This window comes from Chlorocebus sabaeus, chromosome 8 (assembly GCF_047675955.1).
Source record: "Chlorocebus sabaeus isolate Y175 chromosome 8, mChlSab1.0.hap1, whole genome shotgun sequence".
Taxonomy (NCBI): Eukaryota; Metazoa; Chordata; class Mammalia; order Primates; family Cercopithecidae; genus Chlorocebus; species Chlorocebus sabaeus.
The window spans coordinates 148,970,891-148,990,840 of record NC_132911.1 but is presented as its reverse complement, the minus strand read 5'-3'; the positions used below and the strand labels follow the sequence as shown (position 1 = coordinate 148,990,840).

The 19,950-nt window shown below is 49.6% G+C and overlaps 1 protein-coding gene across 37 annotated transcripts in view; it reads right to left on the bottom strand.

The window, feature by feature from the left end:
* LOC103247843 (protein FAM153A-like) overlaps positions 1–19,950 on the bottom strand; it is a 101,075-nt gene that overhangs the window by 43,305 nt on the left and 37,820 nt on the right. For 21 of the 37 annotated variants that reach the window (XM_073018577.1, XM_073018586.1, XM_073018598.1 and 18 more), the window contains 8 exons: positions 17,863–19,798; positions 16,238–17,567; positions 15,819–15,883; positions 15,305–15,330; positions 13,061–13,164; positions 3,795–3,929; positions 2,165–2,220; positions 1,146–1,170 (listed from right to left, as the gene is read on the bottom strand). In XM_073018577.1, the coding sequence (XP_072874678.1) occupies positions 1,146–1,170; positions 2,165–2,220; positions 3,795–3,929; positions 13,061–13,164; positions 15,305–15,330; positions 15,819–15,842 (370 nt within the window). In that variant the 5' untranslated portion in view covers positions 15,843–15,883; positions 16,238–17,567; positions 17,863–19,798. Of the gene's footprint in view, positions 1–1,145; positions 1,171–2,164; positions 3,930–10,158; positions 10,231–13,060; positions 13,165–15,304; positions 15,445–15,818; positions 15,884–16,237; positions 17,573–17,862; positions 19,799–19,950 lie in introns of all 37 variants that reach the window. The other 16 variants (XM_073018578.1, XM_073018603.1, XM_073018604.1 and 13 more) reach the window with 16 other exon arrangements.

Here is a 19,950-nt window from a genome sequence, read left to right as displayed (position 1 = left end):
TGGCCTGTGATGTTTGTCCTTCTGCTCTTCCTGTCAATGTGTGTGTGTCATGGGGTCCGCTGCTGCTCATGCTCACACTGGCCCCAGGACTGGGACAGCACTTCCTGGGGGGCAGCAGGCGGGGGTGCTGACCCTTTCTAACCCAGTTGTGCAGAAGATTCCAGGAGCGGAGATGGGCACCGGAATAACAGCCAACAGGCTCCTTGAAATTTTGCTAGGTCCTGTGTCTTGGGTATGTGTGATACTGAATTGGAACATGTCTAATGTTTGTGGTGATGATCTCATTAAATACAATAGAATGTCCCTGAATGTTCCTTGCTTTTGACCAGGAGGTGAGGAATACCCCATCACTTAAGACCAAATGCCTGGCAACTCTCTCTGTATGTTTCATACTAACGACCGCACCAAAGTCCATTGTACAATGAACCTACTCAAACTCTGGGTCAGCTGACCATTGAGACCATTCTATTGTGGTACACAGTGCTTGAGATCTTTATAGGCCAACACACTTCCACATACACACACAGATGCTAAAGATTCTCTGACAGGGTGACAAGTTACACCAGGGCCACGTGATAACTTCAGACTAGTAGCCCACAGCATCAACCTTCCACCCATTCCTGAGTTCATCTATGCCATTTCCATTTAGGAGACCAAAAGCCTGAAAATTTATCTCTACATCATCTCCATGTGATGACTAGGGATATTAAACTTAACCTTCCACTACAGCTGTGGTGAGGAATGAATGGGTTGATTTTTGGAAAGTGCAGTGGTGATGAAATTTTGGTTTCAGAGTATCAATCTTTGTGTTGTGCTTTGCACATGGGAACATATTTTCTGGGGAAAAGCACACAAACTCGCAGAGATATTCACAATCACTCCACATTGACTCATTCCTCCATACTTCCCAACCCTGATGCCCAGCACACTCTTCTCTCCAAATGACACTGTGCCTTCCAGGCACTAGAGTCAATAGTCACATTTCTTGACCGGGTTCTTCACTTTTTAAGACAAAAGTGCTTGAATCACATTTCTGGCAGGAAGTTCAAACCAGAGTGGCTCTCCAGAAAAATGAGGCAAGAAAGTGTCACCTGTGTCAACACTAGAATTTTTCCTCGGCATAGGGGTGATCCCAGAATACGTACTGTTTGTCTGTGTGGCTTCGTTCACCTGCATTTAGAGAAAAATAAAACACTGTAAGGGTCAGACCGTGCCGTGTCCTGTGTGTACAGGTTTTTCTTTTCCTTTTTTTTTTTTTTTTTTTTTTTTTTGCTGGAATCTTACTGTCACCCAGGTTGGAGTGCAGTGTCATGATCTCGGCTTACTGCAACCTCCGTCTCCTGGGCTCAACTGTTCCTGCTCCCTCAGCCTCCCCAGTAGCTGAGATTACAGTTGCTGGTCACCATGCCTGGCTAATTTTTGTATTTTTAGTAGAGATGGGGTTTCACCATACAGGTCTTTTCTTTACTGGTGATATTAGAAAAGCAGATGGGAGACAGTGGTTGAGGCAATGGTCCCAAAATAAAGTCTAGAAGACACTTCTGGAAAGGCACAAGATTTTTATGCAAGACGTTTAAGACTGTTTTGGTTGTACAGTCACAATGTTATAAGAAGAAAGCTTTTTCCCTAAAAAAATTTATTTCTACCATATAGTTCGTAACTGAAGGTATCATCTAAGAGTGCTATCTGAGATCATTTTTCTTTCTTTTTTTTCTTTTTTTGAGACAGAGTCTCACTCTTGTCACCCATGTTGGAGTGCAGTGGCGCAATTCCCGCTCACTGCAAGCTCCACCTCCTGAGTTCACCCCATTCTCCTGCCTCAGCCTCCCGAGTAGCTGGGACTACAGGAGCCCGCCACCACGCCTGGCTAATTTTTTGTATTTTTAGTAGAGACGGGGTTTTACCATGTTAGCCAGGACGGTCTCGATCTCCTGACCTCGTGATCTGCCCGCCTCGGCTTCCCAAAGTGCTGGGATTACAGGCGTGAGCCACTGCACTCAACTGAGATCATTTCTTACCTGGTAATGAACGCTCACATTTTCCCACCAAAAAATTCCGTAAGTCATCTATGATGTACACAGCAAGATTTTCATATCTCATTTCAAATAAAATAAAAAGAACCAAGAGCAACAAAATTTCCATCTCAGAAACATAAAGAACTTACCACGCGAGCACCTGGGACATCCTCAGATGAAGGCTCCCGCGCCAGGTCCTCGTGATCTAGAAAACACAGAGTAGCTGTCAGCATGTTGGTTCCACAGAAGGAATCCCTTAGGCAGCGTTGGGTGCTGGGGACAGGGGGATGGCGTGTGTAAAGGAGGTGAGTTAAGGGGAGAAACTTGGCTGCCACTGGGATACCCTCCTTGGTGATGAGGGAAGGCAAATGAGACCATCAGGAAAGCCACAGAAGTCAGGGCCTGGTTCTCTGGCTCAGCCACCTCCCCACTGTGAAATAGGCAGTGTTCACACAGGGCGGCACACAGATGCACTGCTGATTCCATGACAGTGTCCCATCACACCTTGTGTGTTTTTGAGGCCTGGTAAATTTCCTTTTGTTGTTGAAATGTTATAATGTCATTTATCTTTCCTGGATATACACATGTTCCTCCTGCACTTATCATTCATTTTAGTGGCTTTAAAATCAATATGTGGCCAAAATACATCATATTTATTATTTTAATAATCAAGTGCACACTTCAGGGTCATCAGTGCCATTCACACTTCTGTGCAGTTAAGTTAAACATAATCCAAATCCAGATGTCTTACTTTCCACCTTAAGAAACTAGAGAAAAAAGTGTAGTGTAATGTAAACCAGACAACCCCCCTCCCCCAAAATATAATAATATTTGCAGAAATCAATGTGATAGAAATAACAAAATAAACAAAGAAACTCAACAAAACCAAAAGCTGCTTCTTAGAAAAGATCAATAGAATTGGTAAACCTCCAACCAGGCTAAACACAAAGAAAATATATATTAACACTGTTCGATGAAACCAATGGGCTATTGTTCACTGATAAGAATTATTAAGCTGTTAAGCTTCAAAAAGATACAAAAGATCTTACATGTATATTGCTAAGTAAAATAAGTTAGTCATAAGCAGCTACATACTACATGATTCCAACTCTATGAAATTCTGGAAAAGGAAACCTATAGAGGCAGTAAAATCATCCATGGTTGGCAGGAATCCTCAGAAAAGGAGAGAGGAATCAGTAGGTGCAGCTCAGGTCATGTTTAGGATGTGAAATTATTCTGTCAGGGTGACAAAGGACATTGTGAGTTTGTCAGAACCCATAGACTGGACGACACGGAGTGAACCTTGATGCTCACCCCAGACTTCTGTTCATAAGAATGTGTCACTATTGGCTCAGCCATTGTTATCACACTCACGTAAGATGGGATCACAAAACTGAGGAAGGTGGGTATATGGAAATTTTCGGTACCACTTCCTCCACTTTTAGGTTACTTCCAAACAGTATGAAGTGATGTCCATCACTTTACAAACCTGGCAACACTGTCTCAGAAAAAGATCCTTGTTAGTTAATGTTTAACAATCAGCAAAATGTCTACAATTTGCACTGAGATGTTCTTTACTATTAAAAGGAAACCCAAACCAGGAATGGAAATACACCTTTACTGCTATAGTTGCAGCACTAGTGACTAACTTATACATTTAAACATGTACACGTGAAACAAAGAATATAGTGTAGCAATTTTACAATTGTCTGAAATATGACACTGAAGAATCTAGAAATCCTATCGTGAATGAACTGAACGACTGAGTTTCCACGGTACCTTCCATTGGTTCAACTCTAGGGCGCACACAGCTGGGACACCAGCAACGGAGGCTTCGCTTCTTACGCCTGTGGCGGCGGACGGAGGACTCCCTGGGCACCCCAGGACCCGCTCTTGGATCTTTAACAGAACATGCTGGGAAGTGAATTAAAATAAAGACAGCTGTTGATATCTTGCTGCAGAAGATCAGAGAAATGAGTCATTATTTATTCACAGCTTAAATGTTTGATCCCATTGTTCGTCATCTGCAGAGCAAAGTCCCCTGAATCTGAGTTTGGCCTCAGAAAGGACTTGCACTGTGGGTTGCACTTACAACGGGGCAGGCAAATGCCTGTACTGAGATGAGACGTTACAGAAAGGCAGATTGGACTGACCGAGAGCGTAGGGTCTGGTGCAGAGAATCTGAGCTCCAGGACTTTTGAGAAGCTGCCAGAACCTGAGGAAGTTCTACAGACCCCTCTGTGCCTCCAATCCTTAGTCTGAATGTGGAAATGTTGATAATAGCCCATGTTATGTTAAAAGGGTAAAAACAGCTAAACGGACCAAAAGCCTTAAGACGGGTGCTTCCTAAGTGCCATAAAGTGTTGAATTCAATTATTTCATGTCTGCAAGAACAAGTCAGGCCCTTGGTAGTGGTTAACAGAGAAGGCACTTGGGGGACTCCAGGGCAGTGGAGGGTAAAATTCTCTTCATTCTTGACATGTGTCTCATGCTTTAGAACTCGTGAAAAGTTTCTGTTCGAATTTCCTGTGGGGCCCACATCAGCTCAGAGAGATGGGCATAGCAGGGGCTGCCACTCAGAGTTGACAGTTCAGAGAAGTGAAATGAAGAGATTTGAAGCGACCTGCCCAGAGTCCCAACACTGACCAATGATAGATCTGAGACAGGAATTTGGTTGATTTTCTGGGGATAGAGATCCCTGAACACCTGAGCCCTCTAAATCATGGCCCGGACCCTGGACCTGGAGCTCTTTCCACTCCCTTTCTCAATCCTCCTGCACCAACGGCTGTTCAGGAAGGTCGAGGTATTGGAAGAGGTGCTGAGTCCAGAAAAAGCTCAAATCATTAAACAAAACATAATTCCTGTCTCTATAGGTTTTAACACCTGGGCTAAAATATGGCACTTTCCTGCAAACGAAGCCTCTCTGAGGAACAAATGCAAACGTCTGGTCATCCTACCCAGCGCCCGTATTGTCAGCTGTCTGGCAGTGAGCACCCCTCCACGACCAACTGACCACACCAAGGGACCAAGTTCTGCTTGGCCCCCAAGCTGGTTCGGAACACAGGACATTCCAAACTAACTACCCTTGATAGCTGTGCCAAGAATGAACTTCCCTTCGACTGAATCACCCTCGACAAGCAGTTAGTGGGAATGAACTGAAAATGTGGCACCCCAGTTGAGTTTTCAGTGGTTTCTTCTGTATCTAGTCAATGGGAGAGTGTGTTAAAACAAAAAACAAAACAAAACACAAAGGCCGGGCGCGGTGGCTCACGCCTGCAATCCCAGCACTCTGTGAGGCCAAGGAGGGCAGATCACAAGGTCGGGAGTTCAAGACCAGCCTGGCCAATATTGTAAAACCCCGTACCTACTAAAAATACAAAAATTAGCTGGGCATGGTGGCAGGAACCCAAATCCCAGCTACTCAGGAGGCTGAGGCAGGAGAATTGCAAGAACCTGGGATGCGGAGGTTGCAGAGAGCGGAGATCATGCCACTGCAATCCAGTCTGGGTGACAGAACGAGACTCTCTCAAAATAAATAAATAAATAAATAAATAAATAAATAAATAAATAAAATAACATAAAAAGCCAGGTGCGGCAGCTCATGCCTGTAATCCCAGCACTTTGGGAGGCCACGGCAGGTAGATCAGGAGGTCAGGAGTTCAAGACCTGCCTCACCAACATGATGAAACCCTGTCTCTACAAAAAATACAAAAATTAGCCGGGTGTGGTGGTGGGCGCCTGTAGTCCCAGCTACTCAGGAGGCTGAGGCAGGAGAATCGCTTAAACCCAGGAGGGCGGAGGTTGCTGTGAGCCGCAATCATGCCACTGCACTCCAGCCTGGGCAACAAAGCAAGACTCTGTCAAAAAAAAAAAAAAAAAAACAATTGGCGTGGGAAACAGAAATTTTTCTAGAGAAAAATATTTGAGGCAAAAACCTTGATAGAAGAATAAAAAATATCAATTGAGTAATAAAACTCTAAAACATATTTATAAACATGTGGACAAATAGGAGCTGGGGAAATTTTTTAAAAAATCAGAATGACATTTAACATACAGGAAAACTGGCCCATCTGAAGAAACCGCAGTCAGAAGATAGAAATGAACATACATACCCCTGAGGCAGCCACTGGAACTATTACCCATCGTGAGGCCTGAGACAACTAAGCTGCTTTAACTGCCAACGTTCAGCTGCGAGAATGGCAGCGAAAATGAAGGCAAGACCTACATCATCAGGTCACCTCAGTGACAGGTCACAGTAGAATTTTTGCAAGCATACGTGTCACAATATGGGGCCCAACTGCTGTGACCTAGACCAGTCCATGGTCACTTTGACAAGGGGTCACTTAGACTCCATGTTTTGTTTCAAAACCTGAATCCCAGACATACCGTATTATTCTATGTGAATGAAACAAACATTAAAAGAGGAAAAAGATCTGCCTCTCCAATATATTTGATAGTGAAAATTTCAGGGTGAAGATAAGCTAATACATTGAGAATAAAGGCAGATTCCAGGATAGATGTGAAATGCCTTCCCCACCCATTTCTACTATTCCTGAGTCACTAGAGAGTACTAGCTTCAACAATTCTAAACTAGTTCCAAATTCAATTTAAAATGCATTCGTGTAAGTTCAATTTTAAAGCCAATCTCTAAGAATTCATAGTAATAAAAAAAGATATGAAATGATTCAGTACAAATTTCCATCACTGTTGATTTGTCACAAGTTTTAAGAACTATTAAATCAAATGGGTCATTGATGAGGAATAAAAACTGCATTAATATAGATGTTGCAATTTTTTCAGGGATTATCTAATTGACGGAGTGGTTAGCAGGATTTGGGAAAGAACACATATTACCTGTGTAAATGGAGAATTTTAATTCTCAACAACTGAAAATTGTGCAGGTGTGCACATATAAAGATACACATACATATCAGAGAGAGAGAGAAAACTTAGTTAAAAAACACTAGACCTCATTTGTCCATTTTGGCTTTTGCTAAAGCCAAAATGGACAAATGGGATCTAATTAAACTAAAAAGCTTCTGCACAGCAGAAGAAACTACCATCAGAGTGAACAGGCAACCTACAGAATGGGAGAAAATTTTTGCAATCTACTCATCTGACAAAGGGCTAATATCCAGAACCTACAAAGAACTCAAACAAATTTACAAGAAAAAAACACACAACCCCATCAAAAAGTGGGCAAAGGATATGAACAGACATTTCTCAAAAGAAGACATTCATACAGCCAACAGACACATGAAAAAATGCTCATCATCACTGGCCATCAGAGAAATGCAAATCAAAACCACAATGAGATACCATCTCACACCAGTTAGAATGGCGAACTAGTTCAACCATTATGGAAAACAGTATGGCGATTCCTCAAGGATCTAGAACTAGATGTACCATATGACCCAGCCATCCCATTACTGGGTATATACCCAAAGGATTATAAATCATGCTGCTATAAAGACACATGCACACATATGTTTATTGCGGCACTATTCACAATAGCAAAGACTTGGAATCAACCCAAATGTCCATCAGTGACAGACTGGATTAAGAAAATGTGGCACATATACACCATGGAATACTATGCAGCCATAAAAAAGGATGAGTTTGTGTCCTTTGTAGGGACATGGATGCAGCTGGAAACCATCATTCTGAGCAAACTATCACAAGAACAGAAAACCAAACACCGCATGTTCTCACTCATAGGTGGGAACTGAACAATGAGATCACTTGGACTCGGGAAGGGGAACATCACACACCGGGGCCTATCATGGGGAGGGGGGAGGGGGGAGGGATTGCATTGGGAGTTATACCTGATGTAAATGACGAGTTGATGGGTGCTGACGAGTTGATGGGTGCAGCACAGCAACATGGCACAAGTATACATATGTAACAAACCTGCACGTTATGCACATGTACCCTAGAACTTAAAGTATAATAAATAATAATAATAATAATAATAATAATAATAATAAAAACACTAGACCACAGATTTATATCTCTTAATGCTAAATTGGGACAGGCATTTTTAAAAACAGAATATATTAGGAACAATAAAAAGGAATGAGCCTAAGGCTTTCCTTCCTGGTGCCACCAAAGTGTTCACAGTAAAAGAAAATAAATGAGCCTTTTACCCTGGTAGCCAAAGCCCTTTTAAAAAGCTTTGTTGTGGTGTCACTGCTACATGATTGTTCAATTAATAAATCTGGTAAGATATGCAGAAACTTAACAGTTGTTACTTCCAGAGGCAGACGGTGGCAGGCCGCAGAAGAGGGAAAGACAAGTCCAGATGTCAGTGTGCAGTCTTCTGTGCCTTGTAAATGTTCTACTAGCATGTTATCCCCAAAAAATTAAACCCCCAAATGCTGGTAGAAAGCAAATATTTCAATTTGCTAATGCTTCACAGGGACAAGAATTCAGGCAGGACACAGAAAAGAGAACTTACTGGGGGTTGTTGATGTCTGGGGACTGCAGAGAAATCTTATGGAGTGGGATTAAATTCACAGCAGGAGGTTGGAATCTTCTGGATGTGCCGTCATGCACAGGTCTGCAGAGGTACTTGGGCTTGGCTGGAGAACACACAGGACTTCCCTGGGCTTCCAAGCAGCAGGCAGTCTCAGGACACTCAAGAGCTTTGAATTGGTGGCCAAGGGCTTCACTGGTGAGTGTCCCGAGTGAAGCAGGCAGACACTCATGGCGTTTCCAACATAACTTTGGAAGTTACACAACATCACTTCCACATCATCTGCCAGTGAAAAGCCAGCACTGGTGACAAGTCTGATTAACCAGTGAGGGTGGGCAGAGACGCCACCTCTTAAAAGGAGAATAGCAAAGAAACTGCAAACGTGTTAAAAGCCACGTGCATATTCCAGCTTAAACATTTCCAGTACAGAGATACCTCTCAGATATGTGAGACAGGGCCTGTCACTCTATGGCACCGACCAAGGGTAAGCTAAGTGTGGGTTTCACTTACGCATCAGCCACTGTGAATTGATTGACAAGTGAATACAAACATTCAGGGAAACTAACCAAAGCGCGTTACAGGGTAGCAGGTAACAAAAGGTAATGTAGACCTGATATGCTGCTCTACAAAGAAACCATTTCATCCACTCTGTTCACAAGATCTATGCATTTGGAAATGGAGAGGAGATTTTTTTCCTCCACTTTAGATTCAGGGGTACGTGTGCAGGCTTGTTACATGGGGAAACCGCGTGTTGCTGAGGCTTGGTATTGGACCTAAGAGCGTCTGCTCAGCAAAGAGACCTTATTTCTCATAAAAGGTTGCACACAGCCCACAAAGTGGCCATCCCGCAGGCTGGGAAGTGTGCCTCCCACCGAGGTAAGAGCCTGGCACGTGGAAGGAGGAAGAGTTGGGGCAGGAGCTTTACTCCGGACAAGCTAAACAAACTTTCAACAGGTTACAGGAGGAGCCATGGATATTCATGACGGTGGTCCTGATGCACGTGTACCGACCAAACACGCGTGTAACACACGACCCACGTTCACGACGGCGGTCCTGATGTATGTGTACCGACCAAACACGCGTGTAACACACGACCCATGTTCACGACGGCGGTCCTGATGCACGTGTACCGACCAAACACGCGTGTAACACACGACCCATGTTCACGACGGTGGTCCTGATGCACGTGTACCAACCAAACACGCGTGTAACACACGACCCATGTTCACGACGGCAGTCCTGATGCACGTGTACCGACCAAACGTGTAACACACGACCCATGTTCACTCTGGGGTGAAGACAATATGTAAATGTGTTACAATTAGGCTCTTTACCTCAAAAGGTCTTTTCAGGACACACAGGCACACAAGTGCACAGCCTCTGTAAACCGGCCACAATCAGTCCATGGTGGGTGGGCTCTTAATACAAGAAAGTTACTAAAAACAATCTCCTGTCCCATCAGAGCTGTAGTTACAGCTGCTAGAACAGGGGTTGGGGGCGAGTTAGTCCGTGCCTGGTGCTGAGCTACCATGGTTTTAACAGTGCTTATTTAGCTGCTAGAGAAAAAGAAAACCCTGTGGCAATCAGAACAGTTTATTCCTTAAGTCGAGGGGTGTGTGACTCCACCCTTGCCTGGCATGGCCTTAGTTGCTGTTTGTAATTTGGTACCTTGGTGTCACAAAGCTTCCGTTCTGTCAGTTGTACGATTTCTACTGCAGCAGGCAGGCTGGGCGGCTGCGTCTAAACATAAAAGGAAGGGGCATAACAAGGTATCAGATCGCCCAGCCCGTCATGGCCCAATGCCCGGCACTGAGCGGGTGAGGAGCAAAGGCCTGGAGCAGGCTGGACTGAGTGGTCCACAGGAGCCTCATTTGGGGAGCCAACTGCCTCAGTTCATGGCCCTACAGCCCAGGTGCACTCACTTACGAGTCAGTCCCTCCATCTGGAAACTCCGACAGCCTGTCCCGTTCCTAGTGCCCTCAGTTTAAGCATCTCTCTGTCAAGTCGTCAAGAAAACACTGGTCTCTGGAGATGCATGGACAGCCTAGTGCATACACTGGGCACTCAATAATGCCAAGGGCAGCTACCTCCCTGGTGTCCAATGAGGACGACTGTCATGATCATGGCAGTGCAGCCTGAGTCCCAGACTTCAATTCCTTCTTCCCAAAATGTAGAGCAGGGGACCCAGGGTGGGGTGCAGTGTCTCTTCAGACACCTCTCCTCCTGGGCCCCCAGCCGGGAGAGGGGTGGCCTGGAGGAGCAGCGGGAGGAGGAGCAGAGATGGGAGCTGGCCCTGGCCTTGAAGGTGCCACCATCTCTGCATCATCCTATCCTCCTGGAGGCTTCTTCCTCCAGGATTTCGCCTGAGCCACCCACTGGAGAACACAGACATCTCTCCCCGCATTCTGTGCCGAGAAACTGAGGCCCCGAATTTGCCTCTCACACTCATGTTGGAACTGTGACCAGGACCTGAGCCTCCTGACACCCTCAGAAGACACACAGCCCTCTGCCGCGGGTGGGAAGGGGTTAGGGCATGGCTGAGGTTTCATCAGCAACTGGGCACTGGGGGAGCCAGCACCCCAAGACTGCACACCGGCCCGGTCTTCTGCTCTGAGGGGCCTGGGCCCCGAGCAGTGCCACGGCACCACCCACACTTCCACACCCGCCAGCCCAGCTGCAGCAGCTTGGCCAAGATAACGGGCGCTCCTGCTCAAACCGCATTTCCCAGCTTTTGCGGAGTTCATCACCAGCCTCGCTAGCAGTGACTTCCCACTTCCACGCAAAGGAAACTGCCAACGAGGTAACCATCCATTTTTTTTTCCTAGAGTGAGGCCTGGCTGGAAAAGGACAGGCCACCCCAGTGGCCTGTGAACGACCTTGTGAGGGTCACCAGGCCCCCTCGGCTGCAAGGCTCGAGCCCACCCCTGGCCGACTACATCATGCACTGGCCCTTGCCAGGGTGATAAGGCCAAGGCATCACCAGCTTTGACCTGGTGCCTCTGGTCTGGGCAACTGTCCCCTGTGCTCTCAGCAAGGCACATGCTAATTTAACCCAATCTGTCAGCCCAGGTGCCTGGAGCTGAAATGGCCTGCCCACTTTTGCCCCACCCCAGCCCCTTCTCAACATGAACCTTGAGAGTCCGTGGTGCGTTCTTCAAGAGTGGGCGCGCTCCGGGTGCTTCACCCACATCATGCACTTCATCAAAACCACTGTCAGAGGGGGGACCTGTTAGGATCCCCGTCTCCCAGAGGAGGAAACTGAGGCAGAGACAGGGTGGGTACCCCACCTGAGGACACACAGAGAATAAGCTAGGACAGAGCCTAGTGGCAGGTCCAGGCTCCTCCACTCAGTGACAGGCATGCAGAGAAGCCGGGGCACCTTGAGCTGCCATCCCTGGGCCACTTACCCACCGGCTTGCAGCCCAGGCCAAAAACATCACCATAAATAACCATCCACAGCTGCCCTCAGCCTCCTCTAGAAGGCAGGTGCCCCAGAAGCTTCCTCACAAGCTCTTTGACATTTCAGTGACATGCGGGTGGCTGAGGAGCCCTGAAGCCAGGTGAAGGTCCGGGAAGGTGAGACGGGGATTTAGCTCAGGCAGTGCCCACCAGCAGGGACAGCACCGCCATGGGCGCCTGTTTGGGAGGAACACCTCAGGTGGCTTCCCCGACGCTCAGTGCTCAAGGCCTCACACCCATCCTTGCTGGACATAGAGAATTAACTGAGCTTCCAGGGGTCCCTCCGTCAGCCCTGCCGGGTCCTGGTGCCACCAAACACTTAAGGATGTGGAGGTGACAAAGTCAATTACAGAGCTGAGTGCCTGCGCACACCAGTGACGTGACGCGGGACTCACAGCTGACAGAGCTTAGTGCCTGTGCACAGCAGTGACGTGATGTGGGACTCACAGCTGACAGAGCTGAATGCCTGTGCACACCAGTGACGTGACACGGGACTTACAGCTGGGGATGGGTCAGGGCAGCCCTGGCCGAGCAGCTGCCACATGGGGCAACCCCTGCAGTGACAGTATCAGATGGGTCTCCACCTCCCCAGGGTAGCCCATGGGGCAGAGCTGGGCTCCTCTAAGACCCACTGCAGCTCTCAGGAAGGGAGGGGTCTGGACATATCCTCATCACAGACTAAGAGGAGCAATGGGGGTGAAGTGGCAGCCCAGGTCCCAGGTGGAGCTGCCTTGGACTCCAGAGCAGAATCCAAGGGGAGCTTGGGGGGTGAGCACAAAAAAGGCCTGAGGGTCTGCTAGGGTGGAGGGTGAAGGGAACAGAGCTGGGAACCTCTAGAGCAGGTTCCAGCCCAGCACAGACTGGGGTTCAGACAAGCCCAGGACACAGCCAGGCAGCCCAGCGCTGGGGCACAAGTCACCTGCATCTGGACACTGCTATCCAACCTCAGAACCTCAACTTCAAGAGCAAAAAGGAATCCAAGCCCAAGGTGGGGTGGCTGTGCCAGGAAGGGTGGTAGTACCAAGTTTCCAATGATGCTGCCCCCATGTGTGACAACTCATGCCTCCCTCTGGGCCGCAGTTTCCCCATGTGTAAAATGAGAGGTTTGTACCTGATACTGAGGCTCCTCTCAGCTGGGGTTCTGATGCCCTTTGAGCCCGTGTGATGTCTGCAGGATCATTCACCAAAGGAACTTCTGACCAGGGTCCAAGGAGCCTGTGGGCATGATGGCAATCAGAATGGATACTGGCCTAGGTGGCCCCCTGGGGGTGAGGGACAAGGGGCGAAAATAGGGCCAGAACCACAAGTGTCCTCCTAGGCCACTGACCACGAGGCAAGATGTGAGCCCAGTCCAAAGGAGCGATTTCAGTGACAGGAAGGAGCAGACAAGCAAGGCAGAGCAGCCCATCCCGTGCCTCTGCACCCCTTTGTTGTATGCCACGGCTGGACACAAGGCCTGCCTCTGTTCCCAGCTGTGAATGGGGACAGGAACTCCTCCCCGGGAGCACAGAGTGTCTGCCTATGGATGCCAGTTCTCCCACCCCAGCCATCAGATTTGTGGGAACCCACCCCTGTGCTGGCCTCCAGAGCTGTCTGGGTGCAAGCACCACTCCCCCAGGAAAGTGGCTCAGGGCTGGCGGCATGTCATCTCACCACAGCAGTTACAGTAACCAACTCACACCGGATCTGCCCGGTTATTGTCAGAGTCTGGATGGAGGGGGAGCAAGAGAAGGCAGCTCTGCTTTCCCACGCAGCTGAGCCCTGCCTCATCATGGAGTTGGTCCCTGGCACCTTCCCCAACCCCCATCCTTTCCAAGGTGGTTCCTGAGCAGCCCCTTCTCACACGAGTGGTAACATCACTGCTTCCAGGATGTTTGCACTCAATGTGTCCTCGGGGTCAGGTCTTCTGACAATGTCCTCAGGGTACCTGAGGGTGTGGTGACTCAATGCCCACATTAGGACACAGATATACCCACGTCCTTCCCACCAGGGACCTGGGGCTCAGGCACTGACAGGGATGCCCCTGGATGAAGCTGCTTCTGAGAAACCCGGGTGCCGCTGTGACAGCGAAGTCAGCTCCACTGCAGGACGGCCACCTGAGATGAAACCACTGCTCAGCAGCCCTGGGCGCAGATGTGATGTAAAGTCAGCCACACAACAGGAGACCCCTGAGACAGCCGGATCGAGGGCTCAGAAGGAAGCTTCTCCAAAGAGAGAGGCCACTGGCCAGCAAGCACAGGAGAAGATGCCCAGCCACACTGTCACCAGGGAAAGGCAAATTAAAGCCACAAAGAGATAGCACCGCGCACCCACTGGATGGCCAGGTGAGGCACACCAGAGAATAACACATGGTGCTGAGGACCCGATAAAGGAAGACCCTCTGTACCTCTGCTGGAAATGGAACATCATTCAACCACCGTGGAAAACAGTTTGGCAGCCAATTTCATACCTGTGACCCCAAAGTACTGAAAGCAGGGACCTGGATATTTCTAACAAGAGTGTGCCCAGCAGCATTTTTCATGACCATCAAAGGCTGGGAAGCACCCACGTGTCCACCCCGTGATGGACAATTCACCCCAACAGAAAGGGGGCCTGACACAGGCCACAGCAGGGAGGAACCCTAAAGATCTTATGCTGAGTGACAGAAGCCAGATAAAAGCCCATGCAGATGAAATGTCAAGAGGCCAAGCCACAGAGACGGAACTGCAGACTGGGGGTTATCAGGGTCCGGGGGAGGGGAGTGGCCAGCCACTGTTTAATGGGCATGGGCTTTCCTCTTGGGGTTATGGAAATGTCTTGGAACTATGTAGAGGTGATGGCTGTGCAAGGCTGAGAAGGGGCTAAATGCCACCAAATTTTTTAAAAAATTAGTTTTACATTATGTGAATTTCATCTAAATAAAAAAAGAACCCATAATTATTTGACACACTTTTTCTCCCTCTCTGCACCCCAGCTGCTGGGCCCATCGCCAGCTCCTGCTGTTCACATGCGGACAAGGACAGAAGAGCGCACGGGCAGAAGCGTGTGCAGGAGAACCCCTCCCCGAAGGCCCACCCCTGTGTCCTTTGTACTCCAAGCCTCCTTGGCAGTGAGAAGGGCCATGTGACAGGACCCCCTGAAACACAAAGTGATGGTGGCCCCCCTTCCAGGCCTCAAAGCTCCTCAAGCCTCAGCCTCCTCAAATTCTGTGCCCTTCTGCGCAAATGGCTGGTCACACGAGCTGGAAGGTGTGGCCACCAACCCCAGGGCCTGGAAGACATGCCAGGCTGTGCCGTTGTGCCAAGCAGGACACAGAGGACGGCGCTAAGCCCCTGAGACTGGGAGCGTTTCTGCCACCCAGTTCGGTCTCACCTACCCTTGCAGATGCAGGTGGTGGGGAGGCTGGGGAGTAAACAAGATGTGAGCCCTTCCTCAGTCACGATGTTCCAAGGCTCTGTGGGGCGTCCTGTGACCTGCCAGAGGAGTCTCCTGCAGAGATCACCTGTGGGCTGCCCACTGGTGCTGGGTCACACAGCCAGGCTGACCCCTCACGATGGCAGAGCATCGTGCCCCTGTCTCTGAGTGCCTGTGAACCCCGCTTCCCCAGGTGAGGAGGGCCATACCCAGAGTCCTGCCTCAGCTAAGTGACTGGAAGGGGGCTCAGGCTTCCCTGGGCACAGCAGATGCCCCACAGGCAATAGTGGAGCAGCAGGAAGGGGAGCAGACCAGGAAGCCCCCGGCCCTCCCAGGACCAGCCCCTGGCTGCTGAGTCTGTACTGGTTTTAGTGGCAAGAAACCCAGTGAGCCCTCTCCCTCCACTGGACGCCCACCCCAGGTCCTGCTGTACCCCAGCTCACTCACCCATGGGTCCTGGCACCTGGTGTACTCACCTGCCCCAGCATCTCCCAGTTCATTCATTACGTTCTAGGAAATAACATGGTTTATTTTTCTCTTTCTGAAACACAAGGGAGAGAATTTCCTGGAGTCACAGAGGCACAGGAGGGAATTGGAAGCAACTAGGATGGCCCTTGTCCTGCCTCCTGCTTGGGACCACATTGACCCTCAACCACTTCCCTGGAACCCTGGGCTTCTACAGGGCACAGACGTCAGCAGCCCAGGGCATAGAAGAGCCCAGAGCCAGGAATGGAAGTGCCACTGCCAGCAGCTGAATCTGAGAGGCAGCTCTAGGGCCCTGGGACCTAGTCCTGCACGCCAGAGACATCTCCCTGAGCTGGCCCCAGGCCTTCCGGGTATCCCCAGTATGAGGGAGAAAAGCATGCATCCACCATCCCGCCAGGTGGGCGCACACCTGTCCAGGGGCACAGGTGACCTTTCTGAGGTGGTGCCTGGGCTGCTGTACTTTGTGCTGCCACCTGAACTGCAGCCCTCAAGGTCCTGCCTGTGCCATCTCCCTGCCGCCGGCTCTCTAGGACGCAGAAGCCAAGCAGGGAGGAGCTGCGGGAACACAGACCTCGCTGCCCACTCTCACGCATTCCCTCCTTGCCTGGGGTCTCACAGGGAGGAGCCGCGGGAACATGGACACCTCGCTGCCCGCTCTCACGCATTCCCTCCTCGCCTGGGGTCTCAGAGAGGACAGCTCAGGGATCCACAGGATTCACAGCCTCCAGGCTCTAGGGAAGGGGAGAATGGGGTCCCTGAGGCCCCCAAGATCATACACCTATGAGGCTAGGGCTCCATGGAGGTCCAGGTCTGCTCAGAGTCATCCATGTGCCTGGGCCTCACCATAGGGAGGTAAGACCGAAGTGGGGAGGAAAGGCAGGACTTCAGGCACTGCCAAGTGTCCTGGAGCCTGGGTTGGGAGAGGGCCTGTCCTCCAAGGTCTCCTGGGGGAGGTGGAGCCCGCCTCGGGGGCACAGCATCACCTCCTTCAGCCCCAAGCCTGGGCCAGGCCACTCTGGTGGGGGAGCCAGGTGGGCTCTGGGAGGCCTGGGACTTTCTCACCCCTCCCAGCCCCCAAGGGCACAGTGCCTGGGTGAGAGACCCCAGGGGACCTGTGAGCTTGACCTTTCTGAGTCACACTGACCCACGGCCTCCCGGGGGCCAAAGACCCCACCCCACAGAGCACAGAAGACGGCACTGGCAGGCCCAGGCACAGATGGTCGGGGGGAGACAGTCCCACCGCTGTGGTCCCCTGTGGCCACGTTATGCTCCTTGTCCGGTAGCCAGCTCTCAATCTCCCGCACCTCACCACACAGGCGTGTGGAAGAAGTCACCGCACCGGGCCCTGACTGCTGCCTCTCCCTGCCAAGTGACAGCTTGTGAGGTCTCTGCTGCTGTCTCCCCAGGGTGAGCACAGACCGGCAGGAGCTGAGGCTACCCCAGGAGTGCTCCTGGGCTGCCCACAGGTGCTGCCGTAGATTCTCCTAAGTCACTCACAAGGAAAAAGCTGTGGAGAGGCGGGAAGTGGGGTGGACAGGGCACAACCAGGGTGGGGGCTGGGGGCACAGCTCTAGCACCAGGAAATGGTCTCCCGGCACCCCCTGGAGGGAGCTGTCACAATAGACACGCAGCCCCCTCCACTCCAAGAGATGGAGAGAAGCGTCAAGGTGAGGGCTGGGCTGTGCTCCACTCTGCCCCTGTTCCTTCTCCCAGGGTGAGCTGGGACGTGGGAAGGAGTCCTGTTCTGGACAAGGAAACACAGTTGACCCCTTGCCCCCTGCCACCCAGCCTCCACCCTGCACCCTCCACCCTCCACCCTATCCCCAGCACAGCAGCTTCAATCAGATGCCAGATCTCCAGGCAGGCAAACGCAGGTTGCAAGGGCCACAGCCTGACTTCCTCGCCACACACCTGCACCACCCCTGGCAGAGATGTCTTCCCGCCCCTCCCTCAGGCCTCCTCTGATGTGGCCATGCCTCGTCTGGTCCCCAGACCCACCACACTCCTTGACATCAGCTAAAGCAAGGGTCCTACCTGAGAAAGCAGCTGAGACCCCGGGGCTCCTATGTCAGCCTCTGAGCACAGTTCCACGTGTCACTCCTGTATCTGGGCCAGGCTGTCTCCAGGGCACTGGAGCCTGAGACAGATGCTTTACCTGTGAATGGGCAGGCTTGGGGCCACCTCCCTCATCTGGGAGCCCTACTCAGCCCCACCCCTGGACCCTCACCACTGGCCCAGAGAAGGGGCTGGAGCAAACCAGAGGACCCAGGCTGGGGAGCTCCTGCGTCCTTTCCCCCAGCACCAGAGTTCATTGACCATGGATACCTCAGTTCCCTCACTTGTGAAATGGACCAAGGTAAACCTGGTGAAGCTTCTGGCCAGAGAGAGGAGAGGAAAAAGAGGAAGGAGGACCGTGAGCAGGAAAGCGAGTGCCTCCGCCTGCTCGCAGGAGACAACCCAGATAGACCAAAAGCCAAGAGCACAAAACCATGTGACAGCTCAGACCAATGTTGGCTTTTTAGACCTTGAAGGCAAGCGTGTTGGTGTTACAGTGACAGAATTAGAACCTGGGGGATGGTGACAGAGCTGACGAAAATTTGAAGGCAGAGGTTGCAGTGAGCCAAGATTGTGCCACTGCACTCCAGCCTGGGCGACAGGGGGAGACCCCGTCTCAAAAAACAAACAAACAGAAAAAAAAAAAGAAAGAAAAGGAGAGTTCTCATCCCAGCCAAGTATAAAGATGCAACTTTTCCAAGAAAAAAGAAACAGAAGACAATGATGTGTGACCTGTAAATTACGTGTAAAGAACACAGTAAAGGTCGAACTTCTGAGGCATCAGTCTGAGAAGTTTTAAGAAGAAATAGATTTCAGAATGAAAAATTGTTACCTCTTGTATTCTCATTGAGAACAAATTCGTATCTTAAGAACAGCTTACTTTTCAACCAAAATTCTAGTTTGATATTAGCGTATGTTTAACATTGTAGCTAATTTTAATAAGACCTTATAAACAAATCTATCCCAGTTTTGATTGGGATTAGAAATTATGAGGTTATAAAACATTTGTTTCATAAGCCTTTTACCACCCCATAACTTTTTCTGTTTTATAACTGTTTACATTCATTCAGTTGTATTTATCTTTTAAATTTTTCTTTAAAACAATCCCCAAAACTGTTAAACGAGGCAATATTGTTTCAAATCATGAAATAACTCATCATTGTTTGTAGCAGTCTCTGCATTCAGCCTGCTCTAATATTTGGTTTCAGCTTTGGATGTCTCTATTCAGAAGACTGGCCTGTAATCTCCCTCTCATGGGCTGTCTCATACCGCACTTGGTATCAAGATTCTCCGGATCTGGTGAAGGCAGTGCTGCTGTGTTCCTTCCGGATCTATTCTAGCAAAATGCCTGCATAAACTTGGCATGGGAAACAGGACATTTTCCTAAATAGAGGAAAATGTTTACGGCAAAAATCTTGATAGAAAAATCAAGAATACAAATTGAGTTGTAAAACTCTAAAATTTGAACATCTATAGACAAACTGGAGTTGGGGAAATAAAAAAAAATCAGGGAGACATTTTAAGTACAAGTGGCTGATCCGAAGAAACTGCAGTGAGAAGAGGGAAATGAGCACACTTTGAGAAGAGCAGCAGAGGTCGCCTCCAGTCTTCATCACTGGTCTCCTGGCTCTGCACAGTGTCAAACGGCAGACTGGGACGGAGGCAGGACCTTCATCATGAGATGACAGCGGATGCACTCAGGGTGCTACGGCCATAGACAAGGGCTCCATCTTCAGACGACCTCCGTGGCAGGTCACCGTAGAATGTTCAAACACACACGTGCCACACTATGGGGTCCAGCTGCTTCCATCTAGACCAACGTCTTTTGGTTGCAAATTCTACATTCTTTTTAAAAACCAGCATTTCTCATGAGGAAAATGCTCTCTGCCATGCAGTCTGTCCCTGAAGCTGTCACCTGTGGGTGCCATCTTGAATCAGGGCTTAGTTGGTAATGGACTCTTACATTTGCTCACCAAGAAATTCTGCAATTCATCTATAATTTCCATGGTGAGATTTGCATATCATAATGCAAATAAAATGGAAAGAAACCAAGAGAAATAAAATTCC